This window comes from Phoca vitulina, unplaced genomic scaffold (genome assembly GCF_004348235.1).
Source record: "Phoca vitulina isolate PV1807 unplaced genomic scaffold, GSC_HSeal_1.0 scaffold41, whole genome shotgun sequence".
Taxonomy (NCBI): domain Eukaryota; kingdom Metazoa; phylum Chordata; class Mammalia; order Carnivora; family Phocidae; genus Phoca; species Phoca vitulina.
This window is the reverse complement of record NW_022589744.1, coordinates 11,158,809-11,172,085: the sequence shown is the minus strand read 5'-3', so window position 1 is coordinate 11,172,085 and position 13,277 is coordinate 11,158,809. Positions and strand designations below refer to the sequence as shown.

General features: G+C 45.2%; 2 protein-coding genes and 1 long non-coding RNA gene across 3 annotated transcripts in view; 2 read left to right on the top strand and 1 right to left on the bottom strand.

The window, feature by feature from the left end:
- The window catches only part of JPT1 (Jupiter microtubule associated homolog 1), an 18,281-nt gene extending 7,901 nt beyond the window's left edge, over positions 1 to 10,380 (top strand). Inside the window, exons 2-5 of the mRNA XM_032429486.1 lie at positions 771 to 913; positions 1,271 to 1,368; positions 2,411 to 2,429; positions 9,350 to 10,380. Of these exons, the coding sequence (XP_032285377.1) occupies positions 771 to 913; positions 1,271 to 1,368; positions 2,411 to 2,429; positions 9,350 to 9,498 (409 nt within the window). The 3' untranslated portion in view covers positions 9,499 to 10,380. The remainder of the gene's footprint in view (positions 1 to 770; positions 914 to 1,270; positions 1,369 to 2,410; positions 2,430 to 9,349) is intronic.
- LOC116647883 overlaps positions 1 to 12,785 on the bottom strand; it is a 19,900-nt gene extending 7,115 nt beyond the window's left edge. Inside the window, exons 1-2 of the long non-coding RNA XR_004302412.1 lie at positions 12,345 to 12,785; positions 10,664 to 10,773 (exon numbers count right to left, since the gene is read on the bottom strand). This is a non-coding gene — a long non-coding RNA (uncharacterized LOC116647883). The remainder of the gene's footprint in view (positions 1 to 10,663; positions 10,774 to 12,344) is intronic.
- A 106-nt stretch (positions 12,786 to 12,891) lies between these two features.
- Positions 12,892 to 13,277, top strand: part of NT5C (5', 3'-nucleotidase, cytosolic) — a 2,476-nt gene continuing 2,090 nt past the window's right edge. Inside the window, exon 1 of the mRNA XM_032429588.1 lies at positions 12,892 to 13,105. Within this exon, the coding sequence (XP_032285479.1) occupies positions 12,908 to 13,105 (198 nt within the window). The 5' untranslated portion in view covers positions 12,892 to 12,907. The remainder of the gene's footprint in view (positions 13,106 to 13,277) is intronic.

Here is a 13,277-nt window from a genome sequence, read left to right as displayed (position 1 = left end):
CCCCCCCCCCCCCCCCCCCCCCCCCCCCCCCCCCCGGCCACCACCAGTTTGTTCTCTGTGTTTGTGAGTCTATTTCTAGGTTTTTTGTTTGTTCATTTGGTTTGTTTTTTGGGTTCCATGTAGAAGTGAAATCATGTAGTATTTGTTTCTGTCTGACTTATTTCATTTGGCCTCATACTGTCTACATCCATCCATGTTGTCTCAAATGGCAAGGTTTCATTCTTGTTTATGGCTGAGTAATATCCCATTGTATCTATACACCACATCTTCTTTATCTGTTCCTTTATCAGTGGACACTTGGGCTGCTTCCGTATCTTGCCTGTTGTAAATAATGCTGCAGTAAACTTAGGGATGCATATATCTTTCCAAATTAGTGTTTTTGTTTTCTTCGGGTAGATGTCCAGAGTGGAATTACTGGGTCATATGATATTTCTATTATTAATTTTTTCAGGACCCTCCATACTGTTTTCCACAGTGGCTGCACCAATTTACATTCCCACCAACAGTGTACAAGGGTTCCTTTCTCCACATCCTTGTCAGCACTTGTTGTTTCTTGTCTCTCTGCTACTAGCCATTCTGACTGGTGTGATCCAGTGCTGAATTTATACCACGGTGAATCAATTCCTTTTTCCCATTAGCAGCTCTCACTTGTGGGGGGTGGGGTAGGAGGAATGAATGGGTGAGGGAAATGAAATGAAGGTATTTGAAAACATTTATGCCTAGAAATGTTTTGGTATGATCTGAAATGGATGTTTTGCCATTATGCCAAGGGTTTTGCGGCCTCCAGGCGGTGGATCCAATTTTTCATTAGGCTTTGATGAACCAGCAGAACAGCCTGTGAGGAGGAACAAAATGGCATCTAGCATCTTTGGGACACCTGAGGAAAATCCTCCTTCATGGGCCAAGTCGGCAGGTACTGCTTACATCTGTGATCACTGGTAAAAGGTCCAGACCCAGCATGAATAACTAAAGTTGGTTTTGTGTGATGAGCAAAATCCAGCTCAACCTTAATGAGATCAACAACAGTTAAAGCTTGTCAGTGGAGGAAAGACTGGGACCAAGAAGTGGGAACTCCTGAGTCTTGAGGGGTCAGAATAAAGACTGAGGTCAAATTGGGTTATTTGGTAGAATTTTTAAGCTCTCAGTTAACCCTCCTAACCCTGTTTGCTCATTTTGTAATATGAGACTAACATGAACATCACTCACAAAAGAAGTGTTTTTGCTTTAGTTCTTTCTGTCGTGTTCCTCACGAAAGTATGTTTTAATTCAGGTGCCAAGTCTAGTGGTGGCAGAGAGGATTCTGAGTCATCTGGACCCCAGAGAAGGAACTCTTCTGAAGCAAATGCTGGAGACTTCTTAGATCTGAAGGTCAGTGTGACAACATGGGGGGAAAAAGGGCTTTGAGGTTAATACAGTTTAGAAATTCACTTCTCTCCTATTGTACGAAGAGCTTCAGTTCCACCACTGGAGTCTTACATAGAGATAATTAGGAAAGGGACTGAGGCCATATTGGGAATGGAAGATCAATAAAGAATAAAGTCAGAAAAATGAGGTGACATATCTAGGTTTGTTCAGATGTCTCTTCTACCAGTAGGATTAGTCTCTCTCCTTCACTGTTGAATTTGGGAACTTCTGGATCACACTTATTTCCTGTGTAACTCATATGTAGTAGCATTTGTGAGTTCAGACTGTTTTCATTGTTGGCAAACATTGCCCAGTTGTTTTGAGCCGAACTCCAGGAGACTGCAGCCTAGGCGTTACCCTCAGGTGTCTGCAGAGGAGCATGGTCCCAGTGCCCCCAGGGATGTGTCTAGAAGCCTGTGAGCAGGGGCCGCAGAGCACACAGGCATCAGCCGTGCAAATGTGGAGAGACCTGTGTGGGGCTTTGGAATTTATAGAGGCCCTTCAGCAACTGGATAAGGAGAAGGAGAATGGAAGGATAAATTTACCAGTTTCCCATTCTGATAAAAGATCCTCTGAAATGCTCATTGAATTAGGCCATTGGCGGAAATGTTCAAGTTTTTTTGGTGTGTTGGATATTGCTGGCACTGGGGCAACTTGTCCTGCAGCATTTTTGTTCAGCCTTGTCCCAAAGTAAGTAAAGGTCGTGATGTAATTGTATTGCGTCCCGACCCTGGACTGGACAGCATCAGAATGAAATTTCACATTTGGTTTCAAATAGAGAGTAGCCCGTCAGAACTGTGCCTGCTTTATTTGTTTGTTATAAAATTAAAATCTGGCGTAAGTTTTGAGGGGCACCTGGCTGGCTCAGTCTGAGGAGCATGTGACTCTTGATCTCAGGGTTGTGAGTTTGAGTCCCATGTTGGGTGCAGAGATTACTAAAAAAAATTAACTTTAAAAAAAGAAAAATAAAAACTGAAGTAAATTTTAAATTTCTTTTCTTTTCTAGGGAGAAGGCGACATTCATGGTGAGTCCTTCTGAAGCCTTCTGGTTCTGTAAATGGTTTTAGCATAGATTGGAATTTTTATTGAGATCATGTCTTGGGGAAAGAGACAGGGGAGTGAAACCTGGCTTTGCCCCAAGTGCCGGCACACACTGAGGGGGGAGGAAAGAAAAATGAAACTGGGAGGTTAGCAAACATGGCCACATTTGTATCTGCCACAGTGAGAGCAACGTCAGAAATGCACCAGAAAGGAAAAACGGAGAGTCTTTCACAAATATGTGTACAGTAGTCAGGCTGGTGTCTGTTATTCTTAATGAGAGCTTTTTAGTAATAAGGTGCTGGCATTTCAAGCTTGGCCCACAGCATTTAATTTACCAAGTTTGTTTGACTTTATGCTGAGGTGCTTATTCAGCAAGACATCGGTCGGTACCTCTGTGATCTTGTAGATGATGATGTAGGGGGCAGATGTAAATTCTCAGCATCCATGTTACCAATTAGATGTGGAAATGAGCTATAATCATTTATTTAATGGTATTCAATCTTTGAAGTATTTATTGGAACTTCCTTAACAAGTGCCAGAGAATTCCTTCCGCGTGTAATGAAAGGCTTGTGCATGTCAGGCAGTGGGAATCAGGTGAAAGTTGACTCGGTGAAATGCAGCTGTCGGAATGCCGTCTGGTTCAGAAGGAAGAGGCTGCTTCCTCAGGGCCTCTTGCTACTATTACATTTTGTGAGGCAGTCGTCCTGTGAAATAGGTTTAAGAACCAGATTCCTCTTCTGCCCTCTCAGACGGTGTTTGTTTTCTTTTTTAAAGATTTTTTTTTGAGAGAGAGAGAGGGAGCAAGAGAGCACGAGCAGGGGGAGGGGCAGAGGGAGAGGGAGAAGCAGACGCCCTGCTGAGCAGGGAGCCTGACCCGGGGCTCCATCCCAGGACCCTGAGATCATGACCTGAGCCGAAGGAAGAGGCTTCACCGACGGCGCCACCCAGGCGCCCCTCAGACAGTGTTTCTTGATGGGCATGGTGGGAGGAGAATCTCCTGAACCTTTGTGAGCATTACCTGGGTTCCTCCTCGGTGCCCAAGTCACTGTGTCACTGGACTGAAGATGAATTCGTTATTGTTCGTGTCCAGTGTGTTCCATTTGCAAAGATTCTTCTGGAGGTAAAGAAATCTTCAGGGCTTTTCAGTTTTGCTGCTTTTCATATTCTGAAATACTTCCACATCAGACCTTACTTTTAGCAAGAATCAGCTAATCCTTAGTCACTACTTTTGGACAGTGAACATAGTTAGAAGTCTGGGGAGCCTGGAGAAATATGTGAGAGCCCCTGATGAAGTTAGGAAAAAATGTGTCATTATTCCTGCTAATAATAATTCTCCCCCAGTTCAGTTTGTTACAGATTCTTCAGGTGAACAGCACCCTGGGTTGAATAGTATGACAAACCTTTACTTCTAGTTCATTTGTCATGAAGTGACAAGGGGCATAAGAATTCAAGATCTATCTGGTGGCCTAGAGGTCAACCCCAGTCCTGTTGCCAAGTTTACTTCGAAGTCAAGCTACTCTACTCAGTTTTTTATTTTTCTTCTTTCTACTCAGTTTAAATAAGACAGATTTTGTTTGGATATAAGGAAAATTGCCTTCCTCTTTTGGGGAATGAAATATAGGAATGGCTAAAGGGAGCACGTGGGAAATCTGTAGCGGAGGGAGAAGGTCCACGGGATTTAGGTCGAAGTCTTTCCCGCCTTCAGGCAAGTTGGACAGTCTGCTGCACTTCTTGATGTTCTAATTCTTTCATCCTTATAATAAACCACTATATCATTTATTCTGATGTAAGTGTCTGTTCAGTGACCTCATTGATGTGCCAAGGAAGAAAGACAAGTCAGGAGTATGTAAGACAGGTATTATAGTAGAAGTGTTTGTGTTTATTTATTATTATTTTATTTTTTATTTTTTTATTTTTATTTTTTAAAGATTTTATTTTTTTGAGAGAGAGAGAGCATGAGAACAGGGTGAGGGGCAGAGGGAGAAGCAGACTCCCTGCTGAGCAGGGAGCCTGATGTGGGACTCGATCCCAGGACCCTGGGATCATGACCTGAGCTGAAGCCAGTCGCTTAACCGACTGAGCCACACAGGCGCCCTATTATTATTATTTTTTAAAGATTTTATTTATTTATTTGAGAGAGAGAGCATGGGAAGGAGGGCCAGAAGGAGAAGCAGACTCCCTGCTGAGCAGGGAGCACGATGTGGGGCTCGATCCCAGAACCCTGGGATCATGACCTGAGCCAAAGGCAGACGCTTAACCGACAGCCACCCAGGCGCCCCAGTGTTTGTGTTTAAAGTCCCATTTTTCAGTTATTAGATTCAACAGACAAAAGCTTTCTCTGTCAGGTCCTGTGTAAGTTTCTAAAGCCTTACTCTCAGTTCCTGTACTTGCCTCATTATAGACTAAAGGGATGGAGTAACAGACTAGCTTCCATTCTTTCTGGCTGGAGTATTTCTGACTAGACAAAGGAGCATTTAAATTAAGGCCTGCTCTTGTTTATTCTCCATATGTGCCTTTTTTTTTTTTTTTTTCTTTTTTGGCATGTTATCTAGTCGTGAAAGACAAAACTGTTCCCTTTTTTTTTTTTTTTTTTTTTTTTTAATTTTTTTTTTATTTGACGGAGAGATAGAGAGCACAAGTAGGCAGAACGGCAGGGGCAGAGGGAGAGGGAGAAGCAGGCTCTCCGCCAAGCAGGGAGCCAGACGGGGCTCTATCCCAGGACCCTGGGATTATGACCCAAGCCAAAGGCAGCCGCTCAACCGAGTCATCCAGGTGCCCCCAAAACTGTTCCCTTAATAATGAAAGGCAAATATAAGATTGGTGGGTGTGAGCTTGATTTATCAAAAATCATTTTATGGAGGGGCGCCTGGCTGGCTCAGTCAGTAGAGCATGCGACTCCTGATTTCGAGGTCATGAGTTTGAGCTCCATGTTGGGCATGGAACCTACTTAAAATTAAAAAAAAAAAAATGATAATAAAATAAAAATCACTGGGGCGCCTGGGTGGCTCAGTCGTTAAGCATCTGCCCAGGGTCCTGGGATCGAGCCCCGCATCGGGCTCCCTGCTCGGCGGGGAGCCTGCTTCTCCCTCTTCCACTCCCCCTGCTTCTTGTGTTCCCTCTCTCGCTTTGTCTCTGTCAAATAAAGAAATAAAATCTTTAAAAAAATAAAAATCACTTTATTGGAGGGGCGCCTGGCTGGCTCAGTCCATGAAGCAGACAATTCTTGATCTTGGGGTTGTGAGTTCAAGCACCACGTTGGGTGTGGAGATTACTTAAAAAAAAAAAAAAAAAGTCTTAAAAAAATAAAAATAAAAATCATTTTATGGAAATTTTATGGAAATAAATGACCGCAGTAGAGCTGCAAGGTAATGTTGTGTCCTTTAGTAGTACTGCTGTAACTGCCTGATCCCGACAGACAATGGGGAACTGTTAGAGCACTGCAGTGGTGAGGCCAAGTCCTAGCAGCAGCAACAAAATTGCTTAAATCGATAGGCTGGCTCAGGTGGAGTTCATGCTCTGTGCTTGACCATCTTGGATTGTTTCAGGATGTCGGTTTTTGGGTTTTGTTTGTATTTACAGTAAATGGGACATATTTAAGTCCTTATCAGAGGACTTGGGTAGTTAATTTTGACGCATTTGATCCTGCTTCTTGTGCAACAAGAGTGTGGCAATGGGAAACTGGGCGGGGGGGAGGGGTGACCTTTTCTTGCTACACTGTTGTTTATAACTAGGAGAGCTGTCATTTTGGAAAGCTTCATACTGATTTTTACTTGTAGTTGATAATAGTATAGAACATTGTATGTGTTATGTTACCTCTAAAGAATGTTCCAAATTTTCATAAAAGGTAATGTCAAAAGCAGAAGTAGCATATTTCTGAGTTGGTTTTTTTTTAAGATTTTATTTATTTATTTGAGAGAGAGAGAAAGCATGAGCAGGGGGGAGGGGGAGAGGGAGGAGCAGGCTCCCCGCTGAGCAGACCTGAGCCGAAGGCCCACGCTAACGCTTAACCCGTTGAGCCACCCAGGAGCCCCTATTTCTGAGTTTTTTGTTGAGTTTCCGATCTTAAACCTCTTCCCCCTTGGATTTCTCAGTATCAAAGTCGGCTAAATCAAAACTTGGTACAAGTGGTTTTAGGAATATGAACTTTTAATGGTTAGTCTTTGAGGGACTTAAAGTACATTTTTTCAACATCAGAATTTTTCACTGGTGTCCAGTATGAGTCCATGTGAAGTTCTTAAATTATAACTAGTATTTCTCTTCTATTGCTTCCAGGGTTTTGGAACTCCTTAATTTAGGGGAGGGAATAAATGTCTTTAAACCTTAAGGTAGTTTTCTTTCAGGTTTTATGAATTAGTGTTTGGTTTCTTACACTAAAGGTGCCTTTGTGTGTATGTGTAAGAAAGATTGAGAGAGAGAGAGAGAGAGATTTTATTCTAGAGCAGGTGTTAGAATATGCAACTGAATTGAATTTGATAGTTTAACATTGAAATGAGACCTGGCATTTTGCAGGCACTTTTGACTTGGAACAAAGACTTTTCCATGTTTGGAAACTGCCTCATTAAGAATATATGTTTGGGGGCGCCTGGGTGGCTCAGTCGTTAAGCGTCTGCCTTCGGCTCAGGTCATGATTCCAGGGTCCTGGGATCGAGTCCCACATCGGGCTCCCTGCTCAGCGGGAAGCCTGCTTCTCCCTCTCCCACTCCCCCTGCTTGTGTTCCTGCTCTCTCTCTCTGTCAAATAAATAAATAAAATCTTAAAAAAAAAAAATGTTTGTTGGGAATTTCACAGATTAGTGAATCATCAAGCAATGTCTAGGACGTTGGTAATAATGCACTAATTCTCAAGACTTTGACATGGAGAGTACCCAGTTAATATAAATGGGAATGACCTGATTAATGGAGATATTATAAGTTAGTAGGGGAAAGGTAGATCTTTAATAAATGATGTCAGTACAATGGATTTTCTTTGTGGTTAGAAAAAGAAATCAGGGGCGCCTGGATGGCTCAGTCAGTTAAATGTCCAACTCTTTCTTTTTTTTTGTTAAGAGAGAGCACACGTGGGTGGGTCCAGATCTCAGCTCAGGTCTTGATCTCAGAGTCATGAGTTCCAGCTCCGCATTGGGCTCTGCCCTGGGCATGGCGCCTACTTGAAAAGAAAAATCAAGCTCACCTAGTAATCATGGAAATGTAACACCAAACAGGAATGAAATAACATCACCCATCAGTTTGGCAAATTTTATTTTTTTATTTTTTAAATGGTATTTTTTTTTTTTTTAAAGATTTTATTTATTTGACACGGAAAGAGAAAGCACAAGTAGGCAGAGCAGCAGGCAGAGAGAGAGAGGGAGAAGCAGGCTCCCCACTGAGCAGGGAGCCAGACGTGGGGCTCGATCCCAGGACCCCGGGATCATGACCTGAGCCGAAGGCAGCTGCTTAACCGACTGAGCCACCCAGGCACCCCAGTTTGGCAAATTTTATTTTATTATTTTTTTTTTTTTAAGATTTTATTTATTTATTTGACACAGATAGAGAGCACAAGTAGGCAGAGCTGCAGGCAGAGGGAGAAGGAGAAGGAGAAGCAGGCTCTCCGCCGAGCAGGGAGCCCAATGTGGGGCTCGATCCCAGGACCCTGGGATCATGACCTGAGCTGAAGGCAGACGCTTAACCGACTGAGCCACCCAGGCACCCCCCAGTTTGGCAAATTTTAAAGTGAGGTGGTTATCGAATGGTGGGTGTGCAAAACTGTATGGACAGTGTACTCAGACTCAGGTGGGGGTAGAGCACAGCACAGCCTCTTGGGAGATGATGTGCAGTGTCTATTCATATTGAAGATGGGAGCCCTTGAATCCCCGTGGGTACCTGTTCTAGTCTATCTACGTTACAGCTTTGTTTGGAATGATTGGGTTGGTTCCAATTTTTTGCTATCAATAGAGCAAATACAGTACTATATTATATCAAATATATGGATAGACTCTGTGATAAAATACTATAAAGCAATTAAGGTGAATTATGACTATGTGTATAAATATGGGTAAATTTCTAAGAGTGTAAAAAAAGGAAGTTTATATCATTTTTGTCAAATACAACAAAAATAAAAAACAGTATGTATTATCTGTTGGGAATAAAATATAAATATTCATTAAACAAAGGGACTAGACACAACTCTGTAGTAGGCACTCTGGGAGTTGGGAGAAGAGACCCATGTGGAGCTAGATTGGGGGTCAGGGGCCTATAGCTTATCTGTAATGTTCTTTTATTTTAGAGAAAGAGTGCAGTGGGGAGGCGCAGAGGGAGGGAGAATCTCAAGCAGACTCCCTGCTGAGCACGGAGCCCCATGTGAGGCTTGATCTCAAGACCCTGAGATCACAACCTGAGCCAAAATCAAGAGTCAGACGCTTAACCGACTGAGCCACCCAGGTGCCCCATTTATCTGTAATGTTCTAATTTAAAATACTTACATCTTCAGGACACCTGGGTGGCTCAGTCGGTTAAATGGCCAACTCTTGATTTTGGCTCAGGTCATGATCTTGGGGTCCTGGGATTGAGCCCCATGTCAGGCTCTGCACCTAGCGGGTAGCCTGCTTGAGGATTCTCTCTCTTCCTCTCCCTCTGCCCCTCCCCCTGCACTCTCTCTCTCTAATAAACCTATAAAAAAAATAAAATACATCTTCATATATGCATATAATTTAGAAAAGAACACACACAGAAAAAAGCCTGGGGACAAATATGACAAAAGACCTAACGGTTAGTTTTGGGTTGTGGGAACATGGCTGAATGACTGTTGCCTTCTTTAGGTATGATTTGGTATCTCCAGGTATGATTTGAACCATCATCCAAGAAAATCTTAAGACTCTTCGTCTTACCTGGAAATAGTTGTTAGCCTTAACTTCCTTCTGTTTTCTTAGAAAACGTGGACACAGACTTGCAGGCCAGCCTGGGGCAGAGTGAGGAGAAGCCCGTGCCCGCTGCCCCTGTGCCCAGCCCAGTGGCTCCGGCCCCAGTGCCATCCCGAAGAAACCCCCCTGGTGGCAAGTCCAGCCTCGTCCTGGGTTAGCTCCGATTCTCTTGAACTCTGTCGTTTTGTTTGTTTGTTTTCTCCATGCTTGTGAACTGCACAACTTGAGCCTGACTGTACATCTTTTGGATTTGTTTCATTAAAAAAGAAGCACTTTATGTACTGCTGTCTTTTTTTTTTTTTTTTTCAAAGAACAGGTTTCTCTTTATCTGTCCTGATTCCTCTGGGTCTGTAGGCCATGGCATGAGTGTTTTCTAGTAGTAGATTGGAGGGAAAGTTTTGTGACACTTAGTACAGTGTTTTTAAGAACAATTTGGTTCCAAATGTGTTAGAGGATCTTTTGTACTGAGGTTTTTAAAACCCTTTTCTTGTCAGCTTTACTTGGGTTTACCAAGCCTTGACTGGACAGACCAGTAAACAGTCCACAGGCACCGATCCTTCCGGCCCCCAAACACAGGGTTGTCTTTATGCCAAACCTACTCGTGTTGGCCTACCTTGCAGTGCCCTTTGCTAAAAGCATCTTCCTGTGCCATATGGAACAGTAGAGGCTGGTGCCTCATGCCTTGCTGCCTGCAAAGCAAAAAACTGCCTTTTTAATTTTTGAACCTTAAGAAATAAGCCAGATACTAACTCGACTAGCTGATGAGCTAAGCCCGCTGCTCTCATGCAGAGGAAGGCTTCGATGTATGCTCAAACTGACAAATTCCAAGTGGTAAGCAAGCAAGGGCGGTGGCCACGTGGAAGTGGGTCTTCGTGGTGAACAGACCCCAAGGGGGCAGTGCTCTTCTTAGGTAACTTGAAGCTGTGTGCATGATGCTGGTGCTTGACCATGAACTGAAGTCTCATCCTTAAAATGTGTGTTGTACTTCACAATCCTGGACTGTTGCTTCAAGTAAACGATGTACAAATTTTGAAACATTGTGTCCTGTGTCATCTTTTTGAGATTGTTTCAGTGTTCTACCTGTTCAGTTGCTTTTTTTTCTGTGACCCTAAATCCTGTTGCCCAAGGATTGATGAGTCATTCAAGTGCAACAAACTAATGAAGGCCCAGACAAGTGGGCTTCTCTCTAAAGAAAATAGGTTTAAAGTTACAGCAGGTGTTCAAAACAACAAAATGATATCTGTGGTAATAAAATACATAGTAGTATGGATAAATGATAAGCAAAATAATTATTAGCCAATATATTTTAGATTCTCCACCTACCCTTTGTGCTGGGCAGTAACATGTAAGATTTTAAGTCCTCTCGTCTTGCAAAGTGCCTCTCAATGGTGAGAGGTTACAGAAGAGGACTCCAGAGGAAGGGAGATGAGGACCTGAGGAGATAGAAGATAAGGAAAAAGCTCTTTAGGTTCTAGGCAGAAAGTTCTTTCTTTTTTTTTTAAGATTTTATTTATTTATTTGACAGAGAGAGACACAGCAAGAGAGGGAACACAAGCAGGGGGAGTGGGAGAGGGAGAAGCAGGCTTCCTGCGGAGCAGGGAGCCCGATGTGGGACTGGATCCCAGGACCCTGGGATCATGACCTGAGCTGAAGGCAGACGCTTAACGACTAAGCCACCCAGGCGCCCCTAGGCAGAAAGTTCTAGATCAACATGCTATATTAACTGTCCAAATTGGGCATTAAGACTTGGCTCTTAGGTTTAGCTACACTACTAAAGTGTGTTCTTTTGGCTTGTCTTTTAGGGACCAATTTCCTATCTTAAAAAGTGAGACCTTTGAGATGATGAGCATAACCACTGGTTCATTTGAACTACTGGACATTTCTTTGGGAAGAATAAAGGTGTTTATAGGTTCTGGGGGGTGTAAAGTCTTTCTTCCTTATGGTGCAAAGCATTTGCAAAATGAAGTCAGTAGCTTTATCACAGCATCTGTCCAATTTCACTAAAACAGGTTAGCCCTACAAATACTAGCCTGAGTTATGGTTTCTATTAGGACTTTCAGGAGGTAGGAACCCTGTCTGTGCCCTTCTCTCTAATGGTCGGGATCCTGGAAAAGAGATGTCCCTGATTTGTTTTTTTGGTTTTTTTAAAGATTTTATTTATTTATTTATAGGACAGAGAGAGACACAGCGAGAGAGGGAACACAAGCAGGGGGAGTGGGAGAGGGAGAAGCAGGTTTCCCACCAAGCAGGGAGCCCGATGTGGGGCTCGATCCCAGGACCCTGGGATCATGACCTGAGCTGAAGGCAGACGCTTAACGCCTGAGCCACCCAGGCGCCCCGAGATGTCCCTGATTTGTGTCACTACTTGTAACTTCAGTGTTTTTTTTTTAAATAAATTTTATGAAGATAAGTGCCTAATCAAACTTAAAGTATTGTGAAGAAGGGACAGTGCTGCCAGTCATTCTGATATTATCAGAACGGATTTTAAGAAATTCTATGAAAACATGTTTGCTAAGGGTGTTACATTTTCTACTTAGAAAGCTTAGGGTCTAGAAAGTGGAGTTGAGTATTAAGATGATGATGGCAGAACAACCAGTATTTCATTGACAGTTTGGACTTTACACTCAGGTTGTGTGATGTGAGTGGGAACGGGGCGGGGGGGAACCGTGGAGAACTATTGCTTAATGCCGGTTATACCTCTTGAAGTCTTTTTAATTAGATCACTTTAGAACAAGACGCTAGTCTCCCCTTTGTAATGCTCCTGTTAACACCGGTTTGGAAGTACTGGGGTGTTCAAATGGGGAACTACAGGAAGATGGGTCACTTAAACCAAATCTGAGTTTCCAGTTTGTAGGTAAATCTATTTGGATGTGGTCATAAAATGGCGTAAAGTCTACAAAGGAGCATCAACGAAACTTAGCAGTGTTCCGCGTTTTCTAGACGGGGCTGTAACTGCCAATTCTAGAACAGAGGTCAGTTCCACGGAAAGGACACTGCCGATTACCTGAGCTGGGTGGACATCGTCTCCTCGGGGTGGAACTAAATGTTCAAAGCGGACGCTGCCAACCCCAACTCTGGTTTAGGAGTTCGTCTCCTCGGAGCTCGACTCACGCGAGCCAGGGGTCTTCAACAGTCTTTCACTTCAAAGTTACTGGGCGCCTCCATGAGTCGGGCCGTGGGGGTCTCTGGTCCGGGGTCCGGCGTCCGGAGTGTTCCTGCGTCCCGCCCCACAAGCAGGGAGGGCGGTGGCCTCGGGACTCGAGGTCGGGATTCTAGGGGTTGCGCCAGCCCCACAAGTTTAAGGAGCCCTGAGGCCTTCGCAGGATTTGGGGTCGTCCCGTGCGGAGTGGGGGAGGGGGAGCGGACGTGCACGCGGGCGCGCTCTCAGGCCGCCTCGCGCCACCGCCTTGGGAAGGCCGCGCGCTCCCGCAGGGCCGGGTTCCCGGGCGCCCCATGCAAATGAGCCCCGGTGCGCCCTCCCACCCCGCGCCTCCGGAAGTTGCGGGCCGGGCGCCCGCTCCCCGCCCCCCGGCCACCTCGTCCTTCCCCCGCCCGCCGTCCGCAGCGATGGCGGCGGCGATGGCGGCGCGGCGCGCGCGGCCCGTGCGGGTGCTGGTGGACATGGACGGCGTGCTGGCCGACTTCGAGGCGGGCCTCCTGCGGGGCTTCCGCCGCCGCTTCCCTGGGGAACCGCACGTGGCGCTGGAAGAGCGCCGCGGCTTCCTCGCCCGCGAGCAGTACCGAGCCTTGCGGCCGGACCTGGCGGTAGGTAGGGAGAGAGCGGGAGCGCAGCAGGGGGCGTGCGCGGGAGGGGAGCTCCGACCCCACAGTGACCCCGGGAGCAGGAGCCCCGACCCCACAGGGCGCCCGGAAGCCGGGCGTCCCCACCTACAGAGAGCCGGGGAGCCAGGTGCCCCGACCACACAGTGTCCCCGGG